Source organism: Corythoichthys intestinalis, chromosome 10 (assembly GCF_030265065.1).
Source record: "Corythoichthys intestinalis isolate RoL2023-P3 chromosome 10, ASM3026506v1, whole genome shotgun sequence".
NCBI classification, from domain to species: Eukaryota; Metazoa; Chordata; class Actinopteri; order Syngnathiformes; family Syngnathidae; genus Corythoichthys; species Corythoichthys intestinalis.
This window is the reverse complement of record NC_080404.1, coordinates 34,095,546-34,111,862: the sequence shown is the minus strand read 5'-3', so window position 1 is coordinate 34,111,862 and position 16,317 is coordinate 34,095,546. Positions and strand designations below refer to the sequence as shown.

The window sequence follows — 16,317 nt, the reverse complement described above, 5'->3', positions numbered from 1 at the left end:
CTGGTAGTTCCCAGGGTCTCTAAAAGTACAGTAGGAGCTAGAGCCTTTAGCTACCAAGCTCCTGTTTTATGGAATCAGCTTCCAGCTAGTATTAAAGAAGCCGACAGTCTGTACATTTAAGATTAGACTAAAAACGTTCCTATTTGACAAAGCTTATAGTCAGGCTAGTTAAAATCGGACTAGACTCACAGTTCAGTCTAAATTGCACTAGAAGCTTTAATGCTGGGGGAAGTAGAGCCACTGAGTCATATCCCCTGTTTCTCAGTCTACCGACCACTTGTCTTTACTTTATTTCTCTTTTTTAATTCTAATATCTAGTTGACTAGTTTCTTCATCATCTGGTGTCCCCGTTGTGGAGAGGATCTCTCCTGACTGTGGTTCTTCCCAAGGTTTCTCATTTTTCCCAAAGGGTTTTTAGAGTTTTTCCTTGCCGTCATGGAGGGTCTAAGGATGGGGGATGCCCAGGACAAGAACTTCAGGACATGAACTTCATCTAATTCACCTACTGTTTCTGGCTGTGTATTATATTGACTCTGCAAAGCCCTCTGAGAAAACCTTGTTGTGATATAGGGCTATATGCCCAGTCAATGTAAAAACAGTATTTTTAGAACACTGTCACCGTTTTTGACCACCGTCAATGGCAGTTTAGTGAGTTAACGCTGTCTAGACTACATATCTGATTAAATACTTAAAATCACCTAATAGGTAAAAATTACGTGCAAGTCAATCGACAGTCGACGGTAACGACTATGGTACACGTTCAAAAACTACAATACCAACCATCTTGGGCGCGATGACGTCACGGAACGTCAGGAAATCACGTGTGCACTGCTGGCCCCGCGTTAGCAGCAAGTGGCTAGTGTAGAGCACAGAGTTAGCAGGAGGAAAAATTGAATATTTACGTCTTTTTAGGCTTGACTTCGGCAACAACACACTTCCAGCTGAGCCAACATGCCTCCGAAAAAGCCGGCTCCGGCCGCGGGTAACAAGAAAACGCAAGAAAAGAAGAAGGAAAAGATAATTGAGGTAAAAAGAAGGATAATCACGAGTTAGCATGTCGGCGTGCGGCTAGCCCTCGCCGCTAATGCGCGGGCACGCGAGCTGACCATTACACGACCTGGTGATGGGCATTTTACAAAATGATCGTTTGGAAGTGCCGTAATTTAAAAATCTTTTGAGCTTGTACCATTATATACGAGCCAAGCTGTCAAGCTCGTTGAAGGTCGTCGGTGAACGACGCTTACCTACTTGACCACAGACTGGTGTCCATGACGTCATAATTAGCCGTTTTACTGCGTTCAAAGTACTCGACATGCATCTTTAACGCCATCTAAACGCTGATTTAACTTCTGGCATGTGTCTTCATTCCCTCTGGTGCTTTTTAACAGTAATGTATATGCATTTTGATTGGTCATGTCGAACTGACTTCAGCCACGTACGCATTAGCTAGCAGTTATCTATTTGTGTTGGACAAATGACAAGTTGATGAATTGCTTCATTTGTTATATCCAAACAGGAAGTGCAGTTCAGCATTAAAAGAAATTATTTATGCTAACAGATGCTGTTTGTGTTCCAGGACAAAACATTTGGCTTGAAAAACAAGAAAGGTGCCAAGCAACAAAAGTTTATCAAGAACGTCACACAGCAAGTCAAATATGGACAACAAAACGCTCGACAGGTCAGGTCTCAATTTCTGTATGTACATAACGTGTCCGTATACTTGACATCAACCGTGTGTGTGCAGGTGGCACAGGCCGAAGCAGAGAAGACCAACAAAAAGACGGACAAGAAGAAAGAATTGGATGAGCTCAATGAGCTTTTCAAACCTGTTGTCGCTGCCCAGAAAGTCAGCAAAGGTAAGAAGTTGGTTAGTTTAAGCCAATGATACCCCCCAAATTATTTGGATCTCAACTCTATTCGTCTTCTTTATCATTTAGGTGTGGACCCCAAGTCTGTTCTTTGCGCCTTCTACAAGCAGGGCCAGTGCACCAAAGGGGACAAGTGCAAGTTCAGCCACGACTTGTCTATGGAGCGGAAGTGTGAGAAGAGGAGCGTCTATGTGGACGAGCGGGACGAGGAGCTGGAGAAAGGTGAGTGGCTGCAACCGATGATGTGGAAGATGGAGCCTAACATGAGCTTCTGTGATGTGTAGACACCATGGACAACTGGGATGAAAAGAAGCTGGAGGAGGTAGTCAACAAGAAACACGGCGAGGCCGAGAAAAAGAAAGCCAAAACTCAAATTGTAAGATTCGGATCTTTTTGTCGGGTCAACAAAAAAATGTTCATGGAGGATGCTGAGGAAGATGTCATGCTGTTTGACAGGTGTGCAAATTCTTCCTGGATGCCATCGAGAACAACAAGTACGGCTGGTTTTGGGTGTGCCCGGCAGGTGGCGCCGACTGTATGTACCGGCACGCCTTGCCACCTGGTTTTGTGTTGAAGAAGGACAAGAAGAAGGAGGAGAAGGAACAGGAGATTTCCATGGAGGAGCTGATCGAGAACGAGGTAAGAACCACTGTGGCACCATCCAGGTCCACTTGGTGGAAAAGGCTGTAAAAGAACCACTGTGGCACCATCCAGGTCCACTTGGTGGAAAAGGCTGTAAAACTATCTTCAAAACTTTTTGTAAAATTCCATTTTTGGTAACACTCGATTGACACGCTCACGGATAAGAATTGGACTCTCCTAACCAATCGTGATGACACTTCTTGTTGATGTCGCTGCTGTGTCTGGTTCAGCGTGGAAATGGCTTCAAGCATATTCAAGGACCATTTTGAAACCACCTCGGAACTGTTTAGTGCTGCAACGATGAATCAATCAATTCGAGTAATTCGATTAGAAGAAAAACTTTGAATCAAATTATTTATTGTTTGAGTGGCTTTGGAATGGTTTGTTTTGAAAGTGTTTGCATTTAGTTTTATTGATTTGGGTGAATATACTGCCCTCTAGTGGCAAAATTGAATATGACGTAACTCATTTAACATGACTGATTCCAGCTGCTCCCTGTTAAGACCAACATAAGGTACATTTTTGTGTAAGCTCATGTTTTTTATGCATTTGTGATTTAGTTTATTGGCATATTTAGCAGTTTTTTTGAGGAACGTGTTCGAACGATTTGTTTAGAACATTGTTTAAAAAAAAAAAAAAAAAAAGTTAGCATTTTGTAGCAATTAAGCTTGTTGTACTTAGATCATCATTTATCCTCTTTTTTATATACCATTTGAAGCTACGATCAGGTATTTTATTTTTCAATGAAAGTGCAATTCTGCATATTTCGAAGAAACACTCAAATTTCCTTTTGTATTTAAATTTAATGATTTAATCTTGTGAAATTTATAGAATTTATTCTGCAATGCATTAAATGTTCCTAATCTGATTACTCGATTATTCGAACTAACTAGTTGATAGATTAATCGACCACTAAAATAATCCATAGCTGCAGCCCTAGAACTGGTTAATTTATTGGCTGCAATTGACAGCGCTAATTGTCCTATCCATTTTGACTCTGAGAAGCTGGCAGAATATGATGGTGTGGGAGCACTGAAAGATGATTCACCGACAGTCCTTCCAATTTAAATGAATTGGACATCTAGAGCTGTCAATGGGAGGCAATGAGTTAAAAAAAAATATGGTGATGCACCCCAATTATGAATGAAATTTTATTATCATCATCGGTATCATTGACAATCATTGACAATTACAAAGTGCTTCAGGAGCTCAGAGAGTGCGTCTGTACACGATGAAGGCTGGAGCAACAATGGTGATTATACCAATACCCATAGTCGAAGGAATATACAGCACGTCCCCCAGTGCTTTATAAGCCATTCCTTCTGGGGGAAACCCTGTTATTTCAGTAGTGTTGTGTTACGCCACCTTCACTAAGGAGGACATTTTGAGGACCAATGTGACAAAATTTGCTGAGAATGACTAAAAACGTTCTTGTCATCGGATATTTTCCGCAGTATTACTTTTTTGTGTCATTTTTTTTCTGTGTGATATCAATCACCTTTCAAAATGTAAAGAAAAATGCTTTAAATTTTAAATAGTGATCTATTCCGTGATTGGCTGACAAGTTTTCGTTAAAAATATGTTAAGTTTATATGGGTGTAAATTCTGAGACGTTCCCTCTAAAATACAACTTCATCTTTGAGGAGCAATGTAGCAGTGGAACGCAACAACATTATCGTTACTTTAAATTTACACAATGATAGGAATTTTAGGCCATATCACCGCCAGCTTGATGGTTCCATTCTCGCCATGTTCCCGTTTCATTTCCAGCGTGCAGCACTCGGTGCCAGCGTGACCCGCATCACTCTGGAAACGTTCCTAGCGTGGAAGAAGAGGAAAAGGCAGGAGAGGGTAGGAAGATTTTCCCTTTACCCACTGTGAAGTCGTTGACGTTGTGACTTCAAAAAGCTGTTATTTGTCACAGGTGGCCAAAGCCAAGGAGGAGATGGAGAAGAAAAAAGCCGACTTCAAGGCCGGGAAGTCGCTGATGGTCAGCGGTCGTGAAGTATTTGAGTTCCGGCCGGAACTGGTGGATGACGACGACGACGAGGCGGACGATACTCGATACGCCAACAAGGAAGGCGACGAGGACGTGAATGACGACAGCGATCAGGAGACCGACACTACGCAGGTCCAGGACATCGACCTTTCGCGCTTTGTTCCTCAAGAAGTGGACAATACGGGAATCACTGTGGCAGCCGTGGACCGATTCACCTCCAGGAGTAAAAAGGACCAGGACAACGGTAAGAAAAGCACAGCGAGCCAAAGCGCGAGAGTGTTCTAACATTTTTTATGCATGGTTCGCAGACCAGCTAAACGGAGCGTGCGGCGGTTCCGAGACCAACGGGCCGTCGGGGGCTGAGGGAGGCGGGGAGGCTGGAGGAGGGGAAGAAGATGTCCCAGTTGACGAGAACTTGTTCACCGGGGAAGATCTAGAGGAGCTTGACGAGGAGCTCAACACGCTGGCACTGGACGACTGAGCTGGACGACAATACGACGAAAAGGGCCGACAGATGGATGCATGGACACTTTGAGTTTGATTTTTAAGTCGCAAAGACGCTGTAATAAAAGCCTAGTCACATGACTTCCTGGCTCCGACCCCTCCATTTTTCCACGTGACGAGGAAGCGTGGACGAAACGAACAGCGGTGATTCTGTTCTAAGAAGCTGAGTCTGTTCTCGTACCAAAACAAGATTGTCCGTTGTATTTAACCTTTAGATCCATCTTCATTACGTTGGTTAGGAATGAATGAGCGAATGTTGCGCTAAAGGGAGGATGGGGGGAAGAGGGGTCTCCCCTCACCACAAATAAGCAACGTGATTGTAAATTATGTTCACTGATGTCATTGAGCAGGAATAAATATACTGTGCATCCTAATTGTCTCCTTTCAGTTTAAGAGGCACTCATTTAAGTCATTGGCCACCACTGACCGCAGTGACAGCACTAAACGTCCGATCCATTTTGATTGGGAGAGGCTGGAAGCAAATGATTGTCGACAGCCCTCCAAGTCAAAATGGAGCGGACGTCTCGCAATCAATGGCACTGAAATGTGAGCAGTCGCAGCTAGTCTTCTCTGTTTAAACGAACTATGAAATATTTTTAATATTAGAATGTTTTTCAGTTTAAAAATGGCCAACATTTTTTCCCCCTTACATGAGTTAACATTTTTAGTCACTTTTCAAATCTGTCATCAGTTTTCCTGTATGCTTCATGCTATGGGGTTTTATATTCTTATAGATTTTTACCAAATGCACGTTTAACTTAGAAGTCCTTTGTAGAGCTGTATACATTTTCTAAATCACCATTAATTTGCCATCGTTGACTGATTTTCACATATCTAAGCACTCTGGAAGCAGTGCAGTGCAGTACGTCACATTCTGCTGTTGTCCAAAACATGACAGAACAGGTCTTTTTGCTACATATTGTTAATTTGGGTCTTTTTAAGTGGCAGCTATATAGACTTTGTCAAAAATATGGCTTAATTTTCCGTTTGGAAAAAAAAAAAAAAAGCTTACAAAAGAAAGAAAAAAACTAAGATTTCAATCCAACACCCCAAAATTACATGATACAGTGAGCCCTCATTTTTTGCAATTAACCAGAACCCGCTGCGATAAGTGAAAAAACGCAAAGTGGCGCCCCCCCAATTAAAAAAAAAAATTGTGTTGAATGCATTTATTCAGATTTAGTATCGGCAAGAGATACAAATTATTATTTTTTAAAAAACTTTTTTTCCCCCCAAGTAAAAAATATATAAATTAATAAATGGTCTTTATAGGCTCCAGCACCTCCACGACCCTCGTAAGGAAAAGCGGCATGGAAAATGAATGTTTTCAACATGTTACTGTCCCACCGACTTGTTTTCAAACAAAAAAAAAGATGCTTGTCTTTATTAAATGCTTAATTGAGTGAGTCCATTCAAATCCGCTCACACTGCTCACTTACCACGAGTTGCCACAGCCAAAGTTTAACAAGATAAACATTAATTGACATGTGGCACCTTGAAGTTTCGGCTTCCAAGCTTCTCTGGCAAGATCAAACCTTAATGCCTATCAATCATCGTTAACAAACAATTCCAGTGCACTGCCCGACCAAAAAAAGCAACAGGACGGAGAATGAGACTACGTGATCGGATCGGGACAGCTCTATAATAAAATACTGTATTTTTTTAATTTAAAAAAAATCCGCAATGAACTGAGGGCGCCAAGTTTGAATCGCAAAGTTGCGAGGGATCACTGTAATAGGTGTTTGCACTAATGCAACATTTTTTTTTGTTGACCAGTGCTATAATTTAGAACTGGCATAAAAGCTGGTCTGGCCTAAAAAAGTTTGGTTAGCATTTACAACCCATTACACAATTGCCCTGTAAAGGGTTTATTGTAGAAATAACAATTGAGTAATGTGTTGTAAATACTAACAAAACAACGCAATAGCTGCCATTCACTTCACATCACAAATAGCACTGAAACATTTACACAAAAAGACACAGTGTTGATTTGAGGTTTTATTCCCTTTTGGAAGGATGTCACAGCGAGAATACATTTGAACATAGAAAAATTGAAGTAGACATTACAATTAGCAAACTCAAAGCTATCAGCTAAAGTCAACTTTTTTCATGTAAATACGTGACAAACAAATGTGTCTCCTGTGAAGTATTCCCTCATATCTCACAGCAGCTTGAAATGCAAACCCATTTAAACACACGGTCTGGCCCATCGAAGGTCAGGGCAAGGTCAGCAAACAGGAGTAAAAGGTCAGACAGGTGTCAAAGGTCGTGTCAAGGAGTCTCCGTCTGTGTGGGTCGTCGTTGGGTCTGTCAGGTCAGGGGTCGTTTTGTCATGACAAACAGTCGCCTGGGGAATGAGAAGCTGCATATTACTTACACACAAATATCAAGACACAAGCTATGGTGACGTGAACTCATTCAAAACAAGCTTTTGTTGAATGTATACGTCAAACATATCCTCAAATTCATAATAAAATGTCAAATTTATTGCATTTTTTACTGGCGTAGGAGGATTAAAGATGCATTGTCATGTAATATTTGAGAAAAAAAAAATTAAGTCAGTCCTGTCAAATCTAGTCAAGCTAATATTTGTATAAACATGTCTTCAAAGTGTGAGTAGTTTTCCTTAGATTTTAATTCACTACATATTTAGCTTCACTCCTTTGCCCATTTGGTCCCCTCCTGAATAATGAAGATGTTAACCTGGTAATGAAAATGGCCATTCTGGCTATCTTACCTTCCACGTGCTGGCATCCTAGTACGTGCGGAGTCTTTTGTGTGATTCTTCTCTGGGAGGATCAGCGAGCATCACCTTCATCTTCACGCCGTTGACCGTGTGACCGTGGAGTGCCGCCATGGCATCGTCAGCACACTAAAAAAAATAAAGCACATGTTAACGTTTGGGATTGTTATTGGTAAACCACACTAACATAAGAAGAGATTATCACCTGCTTGTCTGCGTACTTCACGTAACCAACTTTCCTGCCTGCCACCAAGTAGACTTCCATCAAGGAGCCAAAGCGTCTAAAATAAATACATAAAGCTGAAAATCTATTCACTTATAGATGGCAGGTGGGCAAACTTTAGTGCCAATGGGCAACATTTGATTTTTCAAAGTGACAAAATGATTTAAGGTATAGATGAGGAAAGGTGAATAAAAAGAGGTTACGTATACATATAGAGTAGGAGTGGGAACCTCTTGTTATTTCACGATGCTATACGATACGATTTGCGATACAAAGCTCACGATAACGATGATCTGACGATATGGCGATACAACGATTATCGAGACATTGGTCAGGAAATCATTCTAGGATATTCTATTCAACAACTAATGAACAGAAAAACAAGCTTCTGCTGTGAATCGGAATGAGTTTATCACTAGTAGACATCCAATCCATTTGAACTGGGAGGGTGGCAGCGAATGAACGAATGTTCATTCGCTGCCACCCTCCCAGTTCAAACGGATTGACCGTCTATGGCCGTCATTGGCAGCCAATGAGGTCATTTTGGGCCATTTAAGGTCATTTACTTGTTGATTTTCAGTTACCTCCTGTTGATTTGGGTGTATTTTATGGGTCACTTCCTGTTTATTTTGAGTTACAGAACAGGAAGTGACTTGGGAATCACCCAAATGATTAGGTAGTGAGTCAAATTCAACAGGAAATGACCTGTACATGAACAGCAAGTGACCTGTAAATGCCCTGAAAAATCGGACGGGATGACTGCGAATGCTCTGGTGTCGAATTTGTGCTGCAACGATTAATCGATTAACTCGAGTATTCGATTAGAAAAAAAAAGATTCAAATTAAATTTTGCTGCTTCGAGTATTCGTTTAATTAAAGTGGCGTTGTAATGGTTTGTTTTGAAAGTGTTTGCATTTCTTTTCATTTATTTGGGTGGATACACCGCCCTCTAGTCTACCTCATTTCACATGGCTGAATCAATCTGCTCCCTGTTAAGACCAACATAAGTTTTTGTTTGAGCTAATGATTTTTTTAAATGCATTCGTAATTTAGTTTAAAGGTATATTTAGCCATTTTTTATGGGAATATGTGTCTGAGCCATTTGTTAAGAGCATTGTAAAAAAAAAAAAAATGCATTTTATAGCATTTAAGATAGCGGACTTTTGCTATGTAAGTTAGCCAATTGTGCTTTTGTTGTACATAGATCCTCTTTTTTATATATATACCATGTGAGTTTTAATTTTTTATGTCCCTTATCCAATTATTCAAAATAAATAGTTCATCGATTAATCGGCTACTAAAATAATCGATAGCTGAAGCCCCATTTCAAATGAACGGACGTTCCCAGTCTAAATGGATTGGGCGTCGAGCACTGTCAATGGCAGCCTTAGAGTTACCTGAGACAGTATTATGGTGGAAGATTTTGGTAGCAACTTGTTGGTCCCTTTTTTTTTTTAAATTTTTAAAACACTGACACCTTTTTAAAACTATATCTCGATTCTTGGCAGCAGCATATCGATAACCTTTTGGGATACAAAGTATCACGATATATCACCATTTTGATATTTTGTCACACCCCTAATATACAGTACAAAAATAATTCACAAGTTGTTATTACACATATTAGTTATTATTAGTTATGACTGATCTTTCCACATGCATATTGAAATATTATTTAGTAGGGCGGAAAAACAACTAGTCCAATCCATTTAAACTCACAGGCCTGTCAGTGGACTCTGATTCCCAATCCATTTGCAAAATTGATTGGGCACTTATCATTGTCAAGGGCAGTCAAAATGTAAGGTAAAGAATGTTAAGACTTTCAATAAAGCAAACGTTATGTTTAAGCCGGAGGCGGTACGTGGGATGCGTTTACCCAAAAACATTCTCCAGCACATCAATGGGCAAGGGGGCGGGGCTAAACACCACAAACAAGCGCTCTTTAGGCACACAGTCAAGAGGCGCCAACTTCTTGAGGGGCGGCAGGCTCACGTCTGTTTGAATTCGGGGAGCTGGAGGCCCACTAAATCCCTGCAAGGGAGAAGAAACGGCATTAATCCCAATTGACACAGATTTGACATATGACGGTCAAACAGAGAATCAGGCTTGTTTGCTACCAGGTGAGAAGCGGAAGGATGCTTGCCGGCTTGGCTGTTGGAGGGCCCATTCCACCCTGATGACATCATCTGTGTGGCCACAAACTGCATTGCCATCCTACCTACTGAACTACAAAATCACACACATACTCTGTATGTCAATGCTTTGTTCCCTCGTACCAGCCCAGCCAAAGCATGTGTGTGTACCTGCTCTGATCTTCTCCATTGTCCATAAAATTGACAACCAGTCTGTTTCCTGGTGGATACTCAAATCCATTTATTTTTTCTTTAGCGTAAAGTGCGGCTTCAAATGTACTGTACCGGATCATTGCTTGACCTGCAGCCACAGTGACAAAAATATGCAGACATTAAACATCAAACCAAACCACGTGTGAACCACAAAGACCAATATTCACCTTTGCTTATCCCGTAGGCATCCCGCTGCAGTTCGCAGTATTCCATCCCAGGAATTAGGTCAAAAAGAGCAAATATCTGCTCTTGAGTGAGCCCGGCGCGGGTGGACACCATCAGGCAGCAGGTCATGTCGGGGCCGTTGCCACCACTGTGGTAATCTGTCACTGTGTAGCTGACAGACTCTGCTGGCACGGCCATGTTGAAGGACTGCATGTTCATAGAGTCAACACCTCCCGAGTAGTCGCTCCTGTTGTTATAATCCTCTGTGGCCGCAGTTTTGGAGCGAGGTTCCGCCAGGATGGCCCTGTAAGCTGACAGGAACAACACACGAGTAAATACGCACATCCTATAAAGTACATTTACTCGTGAGGATGAGCAGCACCGGAAGGTGAATGCATGAATGAATGAATAAATTGGGTTACAATATTAGTCAAAGGAAGAATTTAAAGTAGCGGCCGCACCTTTATTGCAATTCTCAATGGCCAGGGCTGCTTGGGAGGGTTTGTAGTATCTCACGTAGCCTAAACCTTTACTCTCACCGGTAGTCTTGTTCTTGATGATGACACAATATTCAATGTCACCATATTCCTGAAGGGGCACAGGCACCAAAACAATGAGCTATTATATATTATACTCAACTGAACTTAGCACTGAAATGTCACTATCACTGTCACTAGTGCCACAACATTGTTACATGCATCTCACTAAGTAATATAGTATATATACGTACTGTCATTTTACCTACATCACCACTTGCTGCTAGTCACTTATTCACTTTATTCCCAACTAAGGTTGCAACAATACTCAGTTTTATATTGAACCGTTCGATATGCCCTCTTCGATTCAATATGCAAAACATTCGAACCAAATGAAAAGCTTCCAAGATGTGTTTTCCGAACTTATTTTTGTCCAGCACGCAGGCAAGATGTCCACCTTGCCTTGAAAAAAAGAAAGAAAGAGCTCCTCCCTGCAAGCAGGGAAAAATGCACAAATGGTACTTATAGTACAGTTTAGCTACAATTAAATTCAGTTCAACACACAGAAAAGCACAATATAACTCGCGGATGCAACCTTCCGCCCCTACAAATCTACGCACGCGCGCTAGAGGTAAGATCGGGGTAAATAATTCAGCCTGACCGGAGCCGGGCCTATGGGTATTAAAGCCCGACCCGGCCCGATCAATTAACTTGATTTGCAGGCCCGAGTCCGAAAAACCCAAAAAAATTTGTTTTATTTGTAGGCCGGAACACGAATGGTGTTATACTTATATAAATGGTGTTATACTTATATAGCGCTTTTCCACCTTTCAAGGCGCTCAAAGCGCTTTACACTATCTCGCCATCCATCTACTGGTGACGCAGCACCAGGAGCAACGTGGGGTTCAGCGTCTGTCTCAAGGACACTTAGAGAAGTTCATCAGGGCGGAGAATTGAACCCACAACCTCTGGGTTGGGGGACAACTACTCTACCACTGAGCCACGCCACCCCCACGAAGAGCCCCTAGAAATTTTATGTTTTATTTCTGAGGACTCAGAAGAAGGAGGAAATGCAGGGATGCGATCCGTCAGTCAGACCTGGACAGAGCACTGCTTGGAAAAACAAATTAAAGCCAGTCTTTTGTAAAGAATTCTCCCTATTAAATAAGACTGTGTACGCATATTCAATAAACATTTATATCTTTTATATGGCGGAAAACACAGACAAGGCTGAAAAAGCAGTTTCTGCTCTTGCACCCCTCTTTAAAATAAACTGCTGTTATTTTAAGCCAAAAAAACCGTTGTGTTTGATAGAACAATGTGTCTATATGCTGGCATAGCAGATTCATGGCGCGATAAGCCCCCAAGCTATTTTTAATTTGTCTGTTTTACCCTGAAAACCCCTGTTTACAGATGTCGCGCAACTGCTTTGGTTTCAACCTAGCCATAAAAAGATGGTAAGTAATCGTATTTATTTGAATTTTATTTGAAATGTCTGTCATTTTTAGCTTAGAATCATTAATTGATGTCTCATATTTCGTTTAAAAAAAAAAACGACTTTAAAAAATTATTCACTCGCATATTTTAAACTTTCAAATAAATTACGTCACAATGAAAAAATTGGCGTCTGTAAAAAAGTCAGATATCTACCTCATAACTATTGCTTAAATGTATTTTTTCGTTACTGTCACATTTCCCCCAATATTTTAGATGATAAATAATCAATCCAAACAAAGAAAAATTGAAAAAAAAAAGTTTAAAAGGGTAAATATGTGAAAAAGAAAATCTCAACCACTCCTAGATGTCTGTGATTTCTGCATCGCGACCCTTGTTATATTAGCATGTTTCACCCTTAAAATTCCCCAAAAATGTGGCCATTCACAGCTGTGTCTTGACATTCGGTGATACATGTTACATGGAGTTATTGGATCGAAAACAGGTAGGTACGCGATAATATCTTGTTAAAATAGGGGCGTCTTTAATTCTGCTCTCGCGTGCTCTCGCCTCCAGTTAGGGTTTTGCTGTTTAATTTCTTTTTTTTTTTAAATGCCCTCCTGTTCAAAATTTTTCTTTTATTTTAAGCTTTCCAATGATGTATCACACATGCATATAGGACAATTTTGAAAATTGGCCAAATCGGGGGTCTTAGAGCGGAACTTCCAAGTCACCAGAGTGTTTTCTGCCATATCTGTGTGTCTGCTCTATGAGCTGGATAGTTCATGTTTCATTTCTTTGGCAATTAAATGCAGCAGCCCATTAGACATTTAATTTCCTCGAGTTGGCAGAATTTTTTTTTTTTATGTTTAAATAGTCTACATATTTTTATAATCATTATAAATGCATTTACACAATGAAATAACACTGGAAAAGTTTGTTAAATATATTTCTGTGTGGGATATTGTGCTGACATAAATATATTTCTGTGTGGGATATTGTGCTCACATGGATGCGTCTCTCTGACAAGAAGAGGCTCTGCGCGGCTCCTGTTCGCAATTCCCATCCAGCGCCTTCAGTGTTTCATCCAAATTATTTATTTTATAATCAGTAGTATTCCTTAGTTTAACATCCATACATCGTTTTGGTTGCATATATAAATATATATTTATTACAAAAAAGTTAGCGAGAGAGAAGCCTGGCCCGACCCGAATGTAATAATTGACATTTTAGGCCCGACCCTGCCTAAAATTTGGGTCGTGTCAGGACACGTAGTCCATACACTACGTTGATGAATTAAAAACTGCCGTGAATAAATGGAAGTTAAGCAGGCCAAATCAATCCATACTAGTGACTATAGATAATGCTGCAAATAATGTTAATCCAGTACGTGACACAGATGGACTTGGACCACAAATAGGATATTTTGCTCATGTGCTAAACCCAGCTGCTAAGAGAGCTGTATAGCAATCAACAGTGTGCTCCGCCTCACTTTACAAACAGTAAAGATTGTTCTCAGCACTTTTATACAAAATTTCTTCAGATCAGTAAGAAGTAAGCACATAAATATTATGCACTAAAATGCATGTTTATATGATGTCATTGTTATTTGTGCTTGTTAGCAAAATAAAAAAACTTTTAAAAAATAAATAACACTTGTATTTTTTGTTTGAGAGCATTAAATGTATTGAATTTGAATCGAATCGAAAATCGAGTCCCTCGTATCGAAAATCGTACCGAACCGTGACTTAACTGTATCGTTGCATCACTAGTGTACACTATAACTTGTGTTCATTTATAAATTTTTTTTTTTTTTTTTTTAAATTAGACATAATGTATGTTTTGTTCTATGTGGTGCACTATATGACGAAGCTTCAAATCTCGTTCTACTCTAAACAATGACAATAAAGTTTTTTTCTATTCTATGTTCTGCTACATAGTTCCATTTAACATTTCAGAAAGTGGGTGCACATACTTTAAAAGTGTTCTTCAGATCTTCCTCAGAGAAAGTTTTGGGAATCATAACGAAGATTCTCGTCAGCTCCTCGTCCTCCACATCTCTGTGGCTGGAAGATGAGCGTGACTGTGCGATAAACACCTGCAACAAGACCCAGGTTATTAATTGTCGATGATGAATTTTAATACAATGTTAGTTTCAAGCTAGCGTGGTGGTTCCAAAATAGAGTTTCAATGTTAAGTTTGGAATAGCGCTTTACTGAAGATGAAAAAACTTGGTTAAAAAGTATGTAAATTTGGTAATTAAAATGTTTATCGTTACAAGGACAGTGGTATTCCTGATACATCTTATTTAAAAGAGGGTTTGGTAACAAATTATGGATTCTTCTCTTTGTTTGTTTTAATACATGTTTCAATGCATGGCTGGGATTTCAAAGAAGAGTTCATATTAACCCTTTCATACAGAACTATATTTTTTCTTGAATGGTATTATTCATGTAGGACAGGCGTCTCAAATGTACGGCCCAGGGGGCAATTGTGGCCCACAGGACAATATTTTGCAGCCCCCCCCCCATGACAATTGGAGTATTAGTGTTGCCCACACATATTTTGCGATGTGCAATTTAATAAATAAATAAATAAAATACTGAAATAATATAACATAAAATGGATGAAAGAACTGAGGGATCATTTTGAGTGGGGAAAAAAAATCTATTCTTTAATTAGCAATAAATAAAAAAGAATTTCAAAAAATTAAAATACAATAAAAGAAGTAGAAAGACAAATTCAAATAAGTGTGACCCGTCTGTATTTGCTCGCGGTGTTTTGTTAAATTTTGTGTTTGTTTCATAAATCTCTTGTGACTGAACTCTTTGGCTGCTTTTGACAGAAATACATGCCCAAACCATTTCAACAAGAAAGGGTTGAAAAGCGATCATTAGATCCATGGATAATAAATAGGTGTTTTTTTGCAATATCATTTTCCCTCTTCTACCAAATTACCACATTGTAAGCAATGTAGTGACCACTGTTCCTGGGTAAATACTGGAGTGAACAAACTCTCCGTAGTTTCTGAATGTGTTGACATGAGTTAGGTCGTAAATATGGTGGTGAAACCAGTGTTCTTTCTTCTGTCATTCATGTTATTATTAATTGTAAACTTGATTGTTTTTTTTCTATATTTCATCATGTGCCCCAGAAACAGACAGGTACAGGACGCTACTATTGGACGTAGCTGCCCAACCTGATTTGTGTATACGCCTATTGTTTACAATATGAGACAAGCAGTAATTTAGGTTACTTGGTCTAGTTTTCCTTTTTACCTTGATTGGCTTTTTTTCGTCCAGCAGGACTTCTCCGTGCATTTCCTCCATAGCCAGGCAGGCCTGAGACGATTTGGCGAACTTGATGTAACAAATGCCTTTGGATTCCTTCGTCTGCTTGTCTTTGACAACCCAAATGCCCTGGATGTCGCCGAACTGTGAGAACCTGTCCCGAAGCTCATCTTCGGTGACGGAGCGACTGGTCACCAAGAAAAGGCGGCTGTTGGGAGGGTCGTCGGGGTTCTCCGATGTTTGTTTCACGTTCGAGTGAGATTCGTCCATTCTCGGAGGTCCTGCGTTCTTCTTCTTGTTCCCATATTGGTTTACGGAGTTTGGCGAGAAACATTTATGCGCATTACTGCCACCCACTGGTATGGCGTGTTTAAGCACGCTTCATATTAACCTTTCAATGTAATAATCTTGACAAACTCATGTAGTTAATAAAAATAAAATTGGAAAAAAATTGAGAAAAAAGTATACTGTATTGAAGTTATAAACTTCAAGGCAAGGCAAATTTATTTATATAGCACAATTCAACACAAGGCAATTCAAAGTGCTTTACATCACATGAAGACCATAAAAATCACATTTAAATCAACACAACGTAAAAACCAAGACAAAAGATCGCATTTAATCACAG

General features: G+C 40.0%; 2 protein-coding genes across 2 annotated transcripts; one reads left to right on the top strand and one right to left on the bottom strand.

The window, feature by feature from the left end:
- Positions 1-803: 803 nt before the first annotated feature.
- Positions 804-5,094, top strand: zc3h15 (zinc finger CCCH-type containing 15). Its single transcript, XM_057848314.1, has 9 exons — positions 804-1,026; positions 1,577-1,678; positions 1,745-1,856; positions 1,938-2,090; positions 2,153-2,244; positions 2,325-2,507; positions 4,281-4,361; positions 4,435-4,753; positions 4,818-5,094. Exons 1-9 carry the CDS (start codon positions 952-954, stop codon positions 4,988-4,990), a joined length of 1,290 nt encoding a protein of 429 aa, XP_057704297.1. The 5' UTR covers positions 804-951; the 3' UTR covers positions 4,991-5,094.
- Positions 4,436-16,011, bottom strand: LOC130922980 (RNA-binding protein 45-like). Its single transcript, XM_057848313.1, has 10 exons — positions 15,678-16,011; positions 14,375-14,497; positions 10,951-11,077; positions 10,492-10,800; positions 10,283-10,412; positions 10,097-10,205; positions 9,856-10,010; positions 7,962-8,037; positions 7,751-7,885; positions 4,436-7,360 (listed from the first exon to the last, which is right to left on the bottom strand). Exons 1-9 carry the CDS (start codon positions 15,957-15,959, stop codon positions 7,769-7,771), a joined length of 1,428 nt encoding a protein of 475 aa, XP_057704296.1. The 5' UTR covers positions 15,960-16,011; the 3' UTR covers positions 4,436-7,360; positions 7,751-7,768.
- Between the last annotated feature and the right edge of the window lie 306 nt (positions 16,012-16,317).